The sequence below is a fragment of the Panthera leo genome, chromosome C1, assembly GCF_018350215.1.
Source record: "Panthera leo isolate Ple1 chromosome C1, P.leo_Ple1_pat1.1, whole genome shotgun sequence".
Taxonomy (NCBI): domain Eukaryota; kingdom Metazoa; phylum Chordata; class Mammalia; order Carnivora; family Felidae; genus Panthera; species Panthera leo.
Genome location: NC_056686.1, coordinates 3,785,186 through 3,801,500, shown reverse-complemented (window position 1 = coordinate 3,801,500; position 16,315 = coordinate 3,785,186). Strand labels below are relative to the sequence as shown.

General features: G+C 52.4%; 1 protein-coding gene across 1 annotated transcript in view; it reads left to right on the top strand.

The window, feature by feature from the left end:
- The window catches only part of NPHP4 (nephrocystin 4), a 110,415-nt gene that overhangs the window by 41,398 nt on the left and 52,702 nt on the right, over positions 1-16,315 (top strand). Inside the window, exons 8-10 of the mRNA XM_042953308.1 lie at positions 828-1,009; positions 1,699-1,825; positions 14,425-14,607. Of these exons, the coding sequence (XP_042809242.1) occupies positions 828-1,009; positions 1,699-1,825; positions 14,425-14,607 (492 nt within the window). The remainder of the gene's footprint in view (positions 1-827; positions 1,010-1,698; positions 1,826-14,424; positions 14,608-16,315) is intronic.

The following is a 16,315-nucleotide window of genomic DNA, read 5'->3' as shown; positions in this document are numbered from 1 at the left end:
AGAGCTGCTTTAGGAGCATCAGCGTTGAATTCTATGTGTTCCCGTAAAAACCACTTTCTTACGTGGTTTACTGCTTTGTATTTTTGTTCCTACCCAACTGGTAGCTGGTCTCTTACCTCCATCGCTTTATTTTCATTACTCATAGGCTGAGTTTAGGTCTGTTCAGCTTGATTAATGGGCAGTGAAGAAAACTTGAAAATTCAGGGACCGTTCTGCAACGATCACACAATTTAATAAACAGTAATAGCCTGGAGGACTATCCTTGCTCATTTGTTAAAGTGCCTGTACATTTTTTGTTAAGATGAAACACTTTAATATCCGCGATCACTTTGGGGCAGAGTCCATGTTTATTGGTTTATGACTTCCCACGTAAACATGCTCCCTGTTCCTGCTGCCCCTTGTGCCCAAGTCTCCGGTGTCTGAGTGTCAGGGAGGGCGGAGGTGCCTCGGGGGGCGGTGGGCTCCTGCACCCTGGGGCCTGGGTCCCTGCTTGCTTGTTTGGTGCGCCTTGAGAATTGAGCTCAGCCGTGGAAGCCTGAGCAAGAGTTCAACGATTCGGGCGTCTTTGGGGAGGTGGTGTCGGGGTGCATTGCTCCCAGAAGGCTGTCCTTGTGAGAAAAGCTGAAACTACCTAGAAAATGGCCTAGGCCAGTAGTTTCGATGGCCTTATTTGCCTGTCATTTGCTTGGACTCCTGTTCACTCAGCACCATCTGATCTGCAAACTCCTGCAACTTCTGTTGAAGGTTCTTCTCTCTGCTTGCCCCTCCCCCGGGAGCTTCCGCCCTCCCGCGGAGGGACTTACCCTGTCTCCTGCGTGCTTTCCTAGGAGGGCATTACGCGGGACGGCGGCACGCTGGAGATCCTGGAGCGGCGCCTGTGCGTGGGTGTGCACAACGGTCTGGGCTTCGTGCAGAGGCCGCAGGTCGTGGTGCTGGTGCCCGAGATGGACGTGGCCTTGACGCGCTCTGCCAGTTTCAGCAGGAAAGTTGGCTCTTCTTCAAAGGCCAGGTATTCTCCCCAGGGACGTGAGGTCTGGTCCTGCGGAGGTAGGAGGTATGAGTGTGCATGTAACCCGGGATCAAAGCGAAATGCAATTTGTTTTTGCACGAGAAGTGTGCACCGCCCACCTGGGGTTCTTCCTGGCTGACTTTGTTTTGTCTTGGCGACTTGTACCCATCAGGAGCAGACCTCAGTGTTATAAGCTTGGGAAAATCCTGATTTGTGCTATTAGAGATGCCTCGCGCTATGGCTGCTTAGGGTCTGAGGAGACCCTGGCACGCTTTCCCCCAGCTGTGCCTGTGATCCGTTTCTCCCATGATGGAGAACCAGCAGGCAGGACGGTCTGCATCCTGTTGAGTCCTGTGCCTCCCAGGTCAGAACCTGAGACCTCTCTGAGGAGTGCTGCGTGAGAGTCCGGGCAGAGGCGGGCGCCCTGGAGGACGAGCCTCCCTGGAGACCCGGCCGTACCGTTCCGTCCTCCTCACATACGCTCTGGCAGTTTGGAAATTGTTGTTTAGGTGTTGACTGAGGCACCTGAAAAGGCTCTGATTTGGGAACTGCCTTGGGGGCCGGACACACAGAAGAGCCCAGTGGTCTTGCTGGGAGGGGGGGACTCTGCACCAGCAGCGCCCGGCACCCAGGTGGGTGCAGGGCAGCGGGGCACAGCCTGACGTGCCTCTGCCCTATTCTTGACCCAGCTCTGGAAACCAGGCTCTAGTTTTGAGAAGCCGCCTCCGACTCCGTGAGCTGGTCCGTCACCCTGCGTTCGCCATCGTCTTTCAGCTGGAGTACGTGTTCAACAGCCCTTCAGGGGCAGACGGCAAGGTGAGAACCCGGCCCTGGGCTCCGTGCCCCGAGAGTCAACAAAGTCGCCACTAATGTTGTTTCTGTTAAGAGCAGCGTAATATTAGCAGTGTGGGTGACAGGTGTAGATCGCGATCGTGAGCCTAGAAAACACTTCTCCCTAGTGATCGCTTTGTCACTGTCATTTCCCGTCTCTGTGGTGATAGGACGCTCTGCCAGCCGGTGGTAATAAAGAGTGCAACAGGTGGGCATGACCACAGCGTTAATTCACAATTACCAGATTGATACTTATTTTGGAAACTGAGTTCATCTTAATGTATTTTTCATATGATATTAAGTGTAGTAAAGCTTGAATCTGGACAAGTGATAAATGTCTTACAGTGACTTGATAATGTGCTTATCTCATAACTAAGAGCAAGGATTTGTAGGGTTCAGTTGGAAGAAATACGGTTGACCCTTGAGCAACACAGGATCCACTTCTAACAGGTGTTTTTTGGTAAATACAGTCGAGTACTGTAAGTGTATTTTTTTCTTATGATTTTCTTTTTTTTGTTACGATTTTCTTAATGACATTTTTTTTTCCTCCAGCCGATTTTACTGTAAGAATACAGCATATAATACGTACACATACAAAACATGTGTTAATCGACTGTTTCTGTTATTGGTAAGGCTTTTGGTCAGCTGTAGGCTTTTAGCAGTTATGTTTTTGGAGAGTCAAAAGTTCCACGCAGGTTTTTGACCATGTGGGGGTCGGTACCCACACCCCTGCCTTATTCAGAGGTCACGGTATAGCATACAGACATCATTTACATCACGGAGGTCGATTCTTTGGAAAACCCAAATCATGCCACACTTAAGATTCCGGTTTCCGTTTGAAAAAGCAAGTTATCAATTTAACAAGTAGGTCAAAAACAAAACAAGGATGACCGGGTACCTTCCATGGTGGCCGGTCTGAGGAGCGGGACTGAGCACGGCCCCGGGGTGCGCCTTAGGAAGGGGAACGGGGTGCTGAGCGGAGGGGCTGTTGTATTTTCTCATGTTCTCTGGCAGCAGTGAGCTGACCTCTCTGCCATCCACACCTCAGATCAGCATAATTGAGAGTCCTGATCAGGTGAGCAAATCTGGAGGCAGGTGTTCTGATTATAGCTGGACACACGGTCACACTGTGTCCTTCTCAGGTCTGCTTTTCTTTATTTATTACCAGGAACTGTATCTAAGATGCAACCGTGTGTGAGCGTGCCTGGCTGCCTGGGGTGGGCATCCTGGGCCTGGGGGGGGGGGGGTTCTGCGGGGAGGGAGGGCCTTCTGGGGCTGGAACCCCAGAGCTGCCCTTGGGAGGACGTGGGTGGCGGTGGGAGACGTGGCGCCCTCCGTGTCCCATTTACATAGATGGTGTCCCGCCAGAATGTTGATTGTGGTCATACCACGTAATGATGTAACATAAGTGTCGCATACAGTGTTGATTTGCTTGCGATTACAAAGCACCTAAGCAGAAAGGGATGTGTCTCATGTGACACTTTGTTATTTTGTTAACTCTTCATGGAAATGCTTAACCCGTGGCAGGTGGTGGGGTGTGGCCCGGAGGGGGTGGGGGGACAGGCCGCAGCCAGCTCGCCCTGGGACCCTCTCTGGGCCGTCGTGGGGCACACTCTTCACTTGTGTTCCACCTGTAGGTCTCCCCTTCCTTCCCTGAATTAGAGCTTCGTATGGCGGATGCTTCAGACACGAACTGAGGCAGATGGCGAACAGTGAAATGAACCGGGTGGCCCAGTGGTGTTACACCTGTGCGCGCTGCCCTCTGCTGTCTGTACCGACTCCCACAGTCCGTTTTGATTTATTTTCAAGCAAAATCCAGTCACGATCTGCTTTCATTACTGTGAACGTCGTGGCACGTACGTTTCTTTTCTTCCCTTAACCCTTTCGTTGTGGAAGATTTCAAATACGATGGCAGAGAGAAGCCTGTGGTGGACCAGAAGTTACCTGCTCACGGTCAGACGCGTAGGTTCCAGACAGCCCATCGTTGCCTCTCTGAACGGTTCGGTACGTGTCTCCTAACGGTGGGGCTTAAAAACACCGCTGCAAAACCGTCGACGCGCCTAAACGCCTAACGCGGGTTTCTCCATTGTCACCCGATCGATGCCCAGGCAGCCCGCGTGCACATTCTTCGCCTCCTTTCCTGAATCGGAACTGGCAGAGCCAGAAAGCTAACTGTGCTTTTGTTTGGAAAACGGTTTCTGAAGCAGGTCTTCCTGCACGACTGGGGCAGCCATGGTCGTCTCCCTCACGGATGCTGCCTTTTGTGCTGTGACCTGTTGTCAGGATGGCCTGGCCGCGTCCCTTAACCCCGTGTTCCGTTACTCCTCCCACTTTGGACCGGGAGCTACGGGCCTTAGTCTCCTGAGGCCCTTTGTGAGACGGGTCACTTTTACCTGGTTTATCCGGAGGGGGAGACACCATCTGGGCTGGAGTGTGTCCAGCTGACACCCAGTCACCTGTGTCTGAGAGAAGTTTTTGGTCCTGAGTGTTTTGTTCGGTCACTAAAAACAAACTAGAGAAACGGTTTTGAGAAGACACGCCCCTTGGTGGCGGTCCGCTGTGGGGCTTTCGCATCTTGTGTTTAGCCAGCACAGCTGAAGCCTGGGTGGTTTGTCTTGGGCTGGCGGTGAAGAGCCGGAGGGGTACTTGTTCCCACCAGACAGCTTCCTTCCCGGGAATTTGAGTGAGTGGGGACAGTGTGCCCGCACGGGGCGGCGCATTTTGGAACGCTGGCAGCTGCGGGAGTGTGGGCTCCATCAGCGTTTGCCGAGAAAGCAGACTTCCCGGGGCCTGAGAGACAGACACAGAACGAAGGCAGCCGTAAAAACAATCAGGCCCAAGGTCCTCTGTTGCATTTTTATGTCAGAAGTGCCAGCCCCCACGGGCTGCCAGGGATCAAAACAGCCCTTTTTTTTTGGAGTCACATGGCAGAATACCTCCCGGATGTCTAGAAGGGGAAGGTGAGCTGGTCTGTTATTTACGTGTTTGCTGGTATTCTCTGGACAAGTCCCTATAACAAAGATCTGGGTGCTCGCCAGGTGCCTGGGATTCCTCAGAGCCGAACATTTTGACAATCTGTATCGGGCGTGTGCGAATCATGCCTTGATTTATTCTGAAATGATGTGAATTTGCACTTGTAGAACTTGGAAATAGAGGCGTCTTGAGGGTTTCCTGGAAATGTTTCAGGATAACCTGGCTCGTCCCTTGCAGCGAGCCGGGTGTCCCAGCGTCACCATGGCGCCCTCCATATGGCGTAGCCACACCTCCACCTGCTCAACCTGGGCCTCTGCCCTCCATCTGCCCAGACTGCCCACTGTGTGTGTGGGGGGGGGGGGGGGGGGGGGGAGGGGCGCCCGCCGAGTGCGCCCTGTGTGTGCGGCGGAGGGGGAGGTGGGCGGGGGGAGCGCCGAATGAGAGGGGATCTGCTGCCGGCTCTTCTGTTTTGTCCTGAATGTTGGGTTCCCCTCGGGGCTTTAAGAAAGATATCCACTCACTTATCTTTTGAAAATTGTTTGTTTGGTTTGTCTTTTTAAAAAATATTTCATTGAGAAATTCACAAGGCCTAAAAGAATTTTAAAGTGTACAGTTTAGTGGTATTCTGACTTTTATTTTTTAATGTCTTTTTTCTCTTGTAGTAAAAATACACAACATAAACTTGGCCATCTTCACTGGTTTTAAGCGCTGTGGTTTGGTGGCATTAAGCCTGTTCACACTCTTGGGCAGTGGTTACCCCCATCCATTCCCAGAACCCTTCACCTCTTGTAAAGCTGAAACCCCGGCCCCAGGAAGTACTATCTCCTCCTTGGCCCCGTTCTCCAGCCCCGGGCACCACCATATGCTTTCTGTCTTTATGACTTTGACGACCCTGGGGACCTCACGTATGTGGAATCGTTCAGTATTTGTACTTTGTGACTGGTCTCCTTCACTCAGCATAATGTCCTCACGGCTCATCCATGTTGCTGCGTGTTGGAGAATTTCCTTCCTTCTTACGGCTGAAGGACGGCTATCCCACATTTTACTGATCCAGCCATCTGTTGATGGGCCTGGGTGGCTACTCCGTTTTAGACATTGTGAAAAATGCTAATACGAACATGGGAATACCCGTGTCTCTTCGAGACCCTACCCTCCTTTCAATTCCTTTGGGTGTATACCCAGAAGCAGAATTACTGAAGTGTGTGGAAATTCTACTTTTAATTTTTTGAGGAACCCCTACACTTTTCCACGTCGGTTGCACCACGTTACGTTCCCCGCCGACAGTGCAACAGTGCTTGAGGGCTCTGGTTTCACCACACCCTCGCCAGCACTCATAGTTTTCATGAGGTGGTGTCTCTCTGTGGTTTTGATTCGCATTTTCCTGATGGTCAGTGATGCTGAACAGATATCTTCTCACATGCTTGTGGGCCTGTATTTTCGTTGGAGAATGTCTGTTCAAGTCCGTTGCCCATTTCTGAGTCGGGTGGTCTCTTGTATTGTTGCAGGGTTTAGGAGTTCTCTCCGTGTTCTGGGTGTTAATCTTTTATCAGGTAATGGTGTTTGCAGATTTATGTTTTCATTTTACTGTTGGTTGGCTTTTCCAGCTAATAAATAAAGCTGCTCTAAGCATTCTTGGGCAAGTCTTTGTGGATGTATGTTTTCATTTCTTTTTGGTGAATGCCACGGAACAGAGTTCTGGGTCCTAGGTAGATACAGGTTACCTTTCCAAGCAATGCCTGTTTTTCCAAAGTGGTTGTGCCAGTGCTGTTTGGGAATTACAGTTGTTCCACATCCTCACCAGCTTCTGGTTTCGTCTTTTTAATTTCAGCCTTTCTAGTGGGCATTAATTTGCCTTTCCTTGGTCACCAGTGATGAGTCCTGTTCCTGTGTTGGTTGGCCATTCTAATCGTCCTTTGTGAAGTGACTGTTCCGTTGTTTAGGATTATGTGTCTTTTTTATTATTGGGTAGATAGGAGTCTGTCTGATGTATTTTTGCTAAAAGTCTTCTGTCACATACACAGATTGTGAATATGTTCTCACAGTCTGTCACTTGCCTTTCCGTATTCTTAACACTGTTCTTGGGGAAAAAAGGCATAGTAGGACTTTATGTAATTTCTTTAAAAACTTTTTCTTTGGATGCTAAAGAAAATCACAGTCTCCATATGTGCCTTGGTCCCTACTGTTGGAACACAGAACGTTGGATATCCCAGAATGACTGTGCATTTCAGCACACCGGGAGAAGGTGGGCGTGGACAGTGGCAGCCTCTGTACCCACCCACGCCAGCCCACTTAGTTCCATGCTAGAGAAAATACTCTCCTTTGGTCGCCCCTTAAACAGATCAGGAATGTGCCCTAAACCTGTTGGTCTGCTACAAAACTCTTTGTAGATTTTTCTTGTAACTTACGTTTCTATCATCGCTGGTGCTTAGGAAAGCAAATTTCATACATGTTTCATTTATTCTGTAGAGCAATACTTCTTTGCATTTGTCTCAAACTTCTTTCTTTTTTAACTATCCACGGGCTAAGTCTTCATGCTCAAACAATAAAGCGTTCAAATACAAAAGAAAAAAAAAACATTTTATCTGGACATGATTTTAAGCTTACAGACAAGTTACAGAAGTACCAGGAATATTAGTCCACTCTTAACCCAGATTCACCTGTTCTCATTTGCCACACTTGCTTTATTTCATGATTTTATTTTTATAGGACAGTCTCCCTGCTTTAAGAAACATTTTGAAGTGAGTCTTCCTTGTGTTAGATTTGGTGGTGTTTCCTCCTGATGGAGTCAGCTTCTGCATCCCTGCCGGAACGCTGCAGGGGGTAGGGGTGCGGTGTGTCCCTCAGGGTCCCACGGCAGAGATGCGTGAGGTCCCTCCCATCTCATTGGCCTAGTTAGTTTCTTTTTTAAGATTTTATCATTTTTTATTTTCTAATGTTTTAATTTTTTTTTGAGAGAGAGAGAGAGAGAGAGAGAGAGAAAACGAGTGGGGGGGGGGCGGGCAGAGAGAGAGGGAGACGCAACCCGAAGCAGGTTCCAGGCTCTGAGCTGTCAGCACGGAGCCCGACCCAGGGCTCGAACCCGTGAACCACGAGATCATGACCCGAGCTAAAGTTGGACACTCAACTGGCTGAGCCACCCAGGCGCCTCTAAGATTTTGTTTTTTTTTTAATTTTCAAAAAATGTTTATTTTGAGAGAGAGAAAGAGTGTGTACATGAGTGAGGGAGGGGCAGAGAGAGAGAGAGAGAGAGAATCCTAAGCAGGTTCCAAGCTGTCAGCACAGAACCCAGCGTGGGGCTCAATCTCATAAACAGATCATGACCTGAGCTGAAATCAGCAGCCTGACACCCAACTGACTGAGCCACCCAGGTGCCCCTAAAGATTTTTTTTTTAAGTAATCTCTACCCCCAATGTGGGGCTTGAACCCACGACCCCGAGATCAAGAGTTGTGTACTCAACCGACTGAGCCACCCCGGCATCCCTGGTCAGGTCTTGTGTGATGTCCCCACTGGACAGTTGCTGTCTTCCTCCTTGCAGCTGAGAAGCAATCTGTGGGGAGACCTTTAAGCTGCACAGACCTCCGCCCCTCATGTAGCCGTGAGGGTTTCCAGCTCCCTATGGCGATGGACTCACGGACACCTTTAAAAAAACCCCAAAAGCTGAAAGCTGCCGTTCCTGATTAATTTGGTGCTCACAGTGTCTGTCCCAGAGTGTGCACGGTGCCTTCGGGCTGTGTCCTTGTGACGTCCTCCATCATGTCTCTCAGTTTCCTACTTCCTGGCATAACGAGAGGCCCCAGGCTCACCTTGCGTCCTCCCTGTTCCAGCCCCGGAATCAGCCATTTCTGTGATGGGCTGTGGTTTCCCATCCCTGCCACCTGCTTTTTTTTTTTTTTTTTAAAGAAATTTTTTTTGTTTTTAATGCTTGTTTATTTTTGAGAGAGAGAGTAGGGAGGGGGCAGAGAGAGAGGGAGACACAGAGTCCGAAGCAGGCTCCAGACTCCGAGCTGTCAGCACAGAGCCCGTTGCGGGGCTCGAACTCACAGACCGCGAGATCACGACCTGAGCCGAAGTTGGACGCTTAACCGACTGAGCCACCCAGGTGCCCCTAAAACGTAGCTTTTAAACAGTTGAACAGTTGCTTATTATGTTTATTGATAAGTACTTGATTTCTGTGCTGCTGTTGTAAATAGGGCCTTTTCCTCCATTGATGGCACCTTCTCGCTTACCACTGTGGGTGTTTTTTTTCTGGAGAGTCATTTACAAACTTATCAGCGGTTCCCATGGCTCTTACCCTATACCACACACTGGTTTTAAAATTGCACTGTATTTTGAGGTGAGTCCCACTGTAAGGAGTATGCAGAGGGCTCCGTGTCCCTCTCCCACCGTCCTCAGGGGGAAGCCTGTCTCTGGACAAGCAGAAGCTGTGTTGTCACATCCCCTGGTTGGCTTTTCCTTCGGGTCTGACGCCTGGCGAGTGCTCTCCTGGACCGTCTGCAGCCTCGTCAGCCCCTCGTCCTTCCCTGTCCCCCTCCCCCTCCCACTGGGAGGAGCTCACTTCTTCCCCCGATGCTGACTCTGGAAGAGAGCTGCCTTCTCTCGAGGCCCCTGGGGGTCCCCTCACCCAGGGATGAGCCCTGGCCTCCCGTGCACCCCTTCCCTGGAGCAGTGGCTGTTTCAAAGCACGCAGTCCCCTGTTGACCTGTGGCGGGGGGGGGGGGGGAGGCTGGCCCTGAGAGGTGGAGGGGCTGTGCCCACAGGAAGGCATGCCAGGCCGCCAAGCCTGGGCCCTGCCATCCATGGGCCCAGTGCGAGGAGGGGGCGGGAAGAAGAACACGGCAAGGGGCCGGTTCTCCCGCGGACGCATGTGCAAAGGCGGCTGGCTGGGGACTCCGTGTCCAGAGGGTCCAGGCACAGCTCCGGGCTCAGGGCCGTTTCGCCTTTGCTTCTTTCCTTCACTGTCAAGTGACACCTTTTTTGCAGAGAGGTCCAAAGCGTTATGATCCCTTTAGTCAGCATGAAGACTTGTCCCAGGTTATGGAACTTTCTTAAAACCACGGTCCTGTTGATTTTCACTGCTCATGTGTATGTTCAGAAATGATTCCTTTATTCCACAGAATGAAATGAATATGTTGCCTGCCGAAGATTCCTATGCTTTTAAGTGATGTATACTGTGTCCTACAAGGGGAGACTAAGTGACTTTCATTCTGTGTTGTTGGGTTTCCTCTTCCACCGTGAATGCGTGTGAAGGAAATTAGCCTGCAGCCACTGCCAAGCTCACCTCACTGTCTGTCAGATTTGCAAAGGGCTTTGGCATCTAAACGATCCGTTTTTGGAAGCACGACTCCGGGCCGGTGACACCTGTTGTGTGAGCCTGTGCTTTGCCCGGTGGGCGTCACCCAGGCTCTGGGTGTCTGTCTGCCTCCCGACTCCTCACCTCGGGTGGCCTTGTGCAGTCTGCCTCCGGGATCAAGGACTTGGCGTCCTTCGAGGAGAATGCCGGGAAGAGAGCAACTTACAGGCGGCCTTGCTCCTTGTCGGGCTCTGGCTGCTCCCGTGTGCCCCTCTGGAGGCCGTTCCCTGGTCCCTGCCACCTGCGTTGGTGGGGGGCGTTCTCGGGGCACAGCCTACCTGCTCTCAGCCCAGGGCCCGGCCTCTCGCCCCTCCTTCAGCTGTGATGTCTCTCTGGTCTCGTTTCTTCTGGCTTCCTTGTCCCTCTGTGATGTGGCTGACACTGGGGACACCGGGAGGCACTTTGACACACATTTGTTTCCCCATTCCGGTTCACCCAAGCATGTCCCCCGACAGGCGCTGCTGTCACCTCTATGGTGTGGCCAGGCCCTGAGTCTGGTGCTGGCCAGGAGCCTGGGGCAGGAAGAGAAAGGTCCCCCCGAAGTGCTGGAGAAAATCACCCTCATGAAATAACGTGGACTTTTTACCTGCCTCTAGATGACTTTCAAGTTGGTCTGAGGACAGAAGCCAAGGGGACCTTGCTCATTTCCTGGGGCGGCCGGCCCAAATTGCCACCAACTGTGTGTGTCTCAAAGTGATTGACATTTATTCTCTCATGGTCTGGAGGCCTCGGATTTAAAGTCAGTTGCACTGGGCCGAAGCCAGTGCAGGCAGGGCGGCGGCCCTCCCTTCGGAGGCTGCAGGGGAGGGTCCTTCCTGCCTCTTCCGGGTTGGTGGCTGCTGGCGGCCCTTAGCTGATGGCGAAGCTCCTGCCTTCACCTGCACACAGCCTTCCCTCTGCGCGTCCCCCTCTGTCTCTCTGTCTGTCCTGCTTTGTAAGGATGCTTGTCATTGGATTTAGGGTCCAGCTGGATAATCCAGATCTCCTGATCTCATAATAATTAATTCCATGGGCATGGACCCTTTTTCCAAATAAGGTCACAGTCACAACGCTCAGGGCTTAGGATGTAAACATGTATTTTTGAGGCCACCGTCAAGCCCACCTCAGGGAGCCCAGAGTGCGGCATTCCTGGGGTCAGGTGTCTGTTTTCTGTCTGTTTGGGCTTTGCCTGGTGAATGTTGGCGTGGCTCTTCTGTTCCGCGACAAACCTGGCTCACATTCCAAGTGTGTTCCTTTGGCCTCCCGTGTGTTGTTTGCTGTTACAATTAAAAGTCTTAGTGGGAGCAATGTGATGTATTTTTTTTCTTCTTTTCATGAAGTCAAACCTGATTGGACAGGATAAGACGTTCTACAGTAACCAATCTTCTCTCGACCACTAGAATTCACCGACAGGAGGAGCCTTATCATGGTGGCCAGCTAAATAGCTGCTCTCACTCTGCCCACCTGCTTGGATGCACCTGACCTTCTCCTCAGAGCCTGGGGCTGGGGCTGGGGCTGGGGGGATTTGAGGGACTTGGGGTGGGGGAGGTTCCTGCCTGCAGCTGTCACCCTGGCCTGGTAAGAGGGAGCATAGGCTAATAAATGGCAATTGAATTGCCATCGAGCCCTAATTGTCGCAGAAATCTTTGCAAAGGAGCGATCAGTGACTTGCTAACTGTCTCCTCTCGTCAGAGCTGTTGGAGACACGAGCGAGGGAAGCTGGATACGCTGTGCAGAGGAGAGCTCTATCGATCGAGGACTGGGAAACCAAAGGAACCATGAAATTGGAAGATTGCATATCAGAATCACCTAATTTGAAAGATTAAACCACAAGGACTTGCACAAAGAGCATGAAAAGTTGGACACATATTTCATTTTATTTTTGATCCCATAATAAACTGGATTTTATAGATGACTGTTTAGAAAAGTAGTCTAGAAATGATTGGGTCTGTGTAGTTTTTATAGTGGCCGTTTTTGCCGGCACATGTATAGTCATTTTTTGAAAATATTTTTAAAATTTTTAATGTTTATTTCTGAGAGAGAGACAGAGTGTGAGTGGGGGAGGGGCAGAGAGAGAGGTGGAGACCCAGAATCCAAAGCAGACTCCAGGCTCCGAGCTGTCAGCGCAGAGCCTCGAACTCACAAACCGTGAGATCGTGACCGAGCTGCAGTCGGACGCCCGGCCGACTGAGCCACCCAGGCGCCCCAATAGTAATTTTGTTTTTGAAGGGCAGTGGATTTGTAGTTGCTTGGTGCTGGTTTGTGTCCCTGTCATCGGCCAACGGGATGGGGAGCCGCAGGCATCGTCTTCGTATTCGACTCGCGTCGGAAGTGTCACACAGGGTCGTGTGCTTCGGCTTCTCACTTTGCTGGTTCCTGGTACTTCCAGGATGTGAGTGTTTTTCTCGTTGATCTGGCGGGGACCCAAATCCCCGGTCACCCCTGTAACCAGGGCAGAGGAGGCGGTAGCCCAGCTGCTATCTGAAGTTTGGCTCCGTTAAAGGGTCAGAGCAGGCCCCCCTGAAGTGAGGTCGGTCCCCTAACGATGGGGCCTCAGGAAGAGATTAATTCAAGACCAGACGCTGACTCTGGACATTTATCCCCACGTGACCGAGGGAAGCAGCAGGAAGGAAGAGCATCTGGCAAAGGAACAGTCTGGAGAGACTGACTGAGGAGACGAATGTGCTTCCTTTTCCATGTTGGGTGCTGTTTGCACCTACGCTCGGCTGTGGTGCGGCCTCGCTGACTGTCGAGCCATCCGCGTGGGGCTCCAGCCAGAGTCCTTTTGTGAGTGTGTGACCTTGGACCCGAGCGCAGTCGACTCCTGGCCAGGACAAGGGCGTGGCAGCTGACCCGTGTCCAGCAAGTGAGCGGGGTCCGCTGGGAGCCCCAGCCGTTCTGCTGGACGCAGCCCGTGTCAGCGGGCGCCTTGGCTCTCCTCTCCTTGGGGACGATGTCCTTCACCATCACAGATGGGGCGTGGGCTTTGGTTCCTTTCCAAGAGTGTGAGGCCCCCTCCATGCAGGCTGTCCACCCTCCCCGTCACCGTGGCCCGAACCGGGCTGCCTGGGTTAGCGAGTGTGGCTGGTGGTCTAGAGCGTCGGAGGCCCTCGGCTCCCTCGGCTGCCCAGGGACCACATGGCACCACCGTCCTCATGCCAGACGGGCGCAGATGGCCCTCTGCTGCCTCTGAGGACAGCGTCAGGAGGCGGGGTGCTGAGCTCGTGCTCCAGTTACTGCCCGCCACCTTCGGGGTTTGCTCCTCCCATGTCACCAGCCGGGCCTGGAGTCGGGGCAGAGGAGGTGTGGCCGCGGCCCGGGTCTGGACTGTGTCACTGTGACCCTGGTTAGGGCCGCTGTGCTCTTGGGCCGGAAGGGCCCTCCTGGGCTCCTAGTCTGACTTCCTTGCAAGTGTCCTGTGGCCCCTGGTCGAGAATTTGCCTTCCCGGGGTCCCGATGTGCTGCCTCCCAGGGAGCCTGCGGCATCTGCCTGTCGGGCTCGGTCAGAGCCGGAGTTCCTGACCTTGCCTTCTGCCTTGCATCACTGCCCAGCTGATGAGGGGTTTTCCCACCCGACCGGGGCCTGGAATGTGGTTTTATTCTTACTTCTCAGTGAATGGATGAAAGTGTGCCATTAAAACACCGCTGACTCAAGCCCTCGAACCATATTGGAGAAAATGACTCTTCCCTAATCCTAGGTTTTCCTTAGTGTCCTCGCTGCTTTCGCTTGGCCAGTGATAGAGAAAGCAGGAGAAGGACCTGGCTGATTTCCCAGGTACACGGAGTCACATGGATGAAACGTGCCATTCATTCTGAGCTGGGACTTAGCTGCAGAAACTGTGTGTAAATAATCCTGATTTGAATTCCCATGTGCGTTCTTCATTATTTTACAAAGTTTCCTATCACGAACACAAGTGTCATTCCTGGTGTTTTCCTAATGGATTTGTGCAGACGTGGGCGAGGTACAGCCTGTTTACAAACCTGCAGAAAGAGCCTTATGGGACCAGGAAAGGTCAGAAGGATGATGTCGGTCTTTAAAAGAAAAGCCGCCGCCGCTTTGAGCCAGAAAGGGAGACCTGGACGGAGGAGGGTGCTGGTTAGCTTGAGGGGGGCTCCTCAAGGTGGGCGGCGGCTTCCCTGTCCCCCGAGCTTCTGTGTTGTGCTCTCCTCCTGCTAGACAGGCCCCTCTTGCACGGTCCCTGCCCGGCGGCCCTGCTCCCTGGTGTTTGCCAGCCGGTTTGCTGGTAACTCACACACCGCTGTGCTTTGTCTCCCTCCCAGGCAACGTCGGTCACCTCTCTGTCCAGCGTGGCATGCATGCACATGGTCCGCTGGGCTGTGTGGAACCCCTTGCCGGAAGCCGGCTCCGGAAAGGTGGTCTTACCTCTGCAGGGTGGGATCCGGCCCAACCCGTCGCACCGTCTGGTCTATAAAGTGCCCCCAGCCTGCATGAACTCCAAAGAGGTAAATTGTTGAGGTGCTTTTGTAAGTATGAGTCCTGGCTCGTAAGCTTTTAGCAAGCTCGTATGTTTTCAGAACCAGAAGTTGACAGATCTGTTTGTGGATGTGTCGTGAGCAGAATGTCTCGTGTCACGGATGTGCCCTTAAAAGACAGGTGTGACTGCTGAGTCACAGTTGGCTGCGAACTCGCTGAGGCTGGTTTCACCTCGGGGCTCATGATGTGCTGTTCACACGTCAGTCTCGCAAGGTGGCCTGTGACCCTTATTTGTACACTCTGTGGAACAAGATCCACTTCTGTGCTCTCCGTGTCTTTTTTTTTTTAAACGTTTCTTTATTTTTGAGGGAGAAACAGAGTGTGAGCAGGGGAGGGGCAGAGAGAGAGGGAGACACAGAATCTGAAGCAGGCTCCAGGCTCCGAGCCGTCAGCACAGAGCCCGACGCGGGGCTCGAACTCACGAACCGTGAGATCGTGACCTGAGCCGAAGTCGGCCGCTTAACCGACTGAGCCACCCAGGCACCCCTGTCCATGCCTTTTTATTTTTATTTTTTTATTTAAAAAAAAATTTTTTTTAACATTTATTTATTTTTGAGACAGAGACAGAGCATGAGCAGGGGAGGGGCAGAGAGAGAGGGAGACACAGAATCCGAAGCAGGCTCCAGGCTCCGAGCCGTCAGCACAGAGCCCGACGCGGGGCTCGAACTCATGAACCGTGAGATCGTGACCTGAGCCGAAGTCGGCCGCTTAACCGACTGAGCCACCCAGGCACCCCTGTCCGTGCCTTTTTATTTTTATTTTTTTATTTAAAAAAAATTTTTTTTAACATTTATTTATTTTTGAGACAGAGACAGACAGAGCATGAACGGGGGAGGGTCAGAGACAGGGAGACACAGAATCTGAAACAGGCTCCAGGCTCTGAGCTGTCAGCACACAGCCCGACGCGGGGCTCGAACTCACGGACTGCGAGATCATGACCTGAGCCGAAGTCGGACGCCCAATCAACTGAGCCACCCAGGTGCCCCTGTCCATGCCTTTTTAAAAAGGACTCTTGGAGCGTTTTGCCATGGAGGGTGGACTTCGGGGCTGTGGTCGGAGCCGGGCCGTCCGCGTCCAGCCTGGCCCGTCCGTGTGACTTGTCACTCGTGCCCGCTGGCCCTTGGCTCCCTCCAGCTTTGTGTGGAGGGCAGGCCACAGCAGCAGTTTTGAAAATCCATGTTTGGAACGAAGCTTTCTCTGAACCCCAGTAGAGGAGTCAGGTAAAAGGGGGGGCAGGGCCAGCTGACGTGTGTGTTGTGAGAGGTCTCGTCCCCCGCCTCCCCCACCCCACCGGCAGCCTCGCAGGGTGGGTGGCAGGGACCTGGGGTGTCACAGACACCGTGTGACCCCGCGGCCCCGGTCGATGGCTGGAGTCTCTCTCCCAATGCCTGTGTCGAGGAAGGGCTCTCGGTTCTCCCGCTCACGTTCCTGAAACGTGTTCTCCTTGTGTCAGTGGTGCGGCCGGGAACCTTTTAGAGCTCAACTGTGTCATTTTTCTTAGGTGAAGGGGCCACTGTGTTATTTCAGCACGCCGTCTGTGTGCTGACCCAGGCGACAAACGTCATTTTCTGTGTTGTTATTTATGATGCTTTGGGGACCTGGATGAGGGAGCGGCTGACTGTGCGGCTTTTCCTGTTCCAGGAGCGTCTCATTATGGGGCCACATTTTGCTGCATCC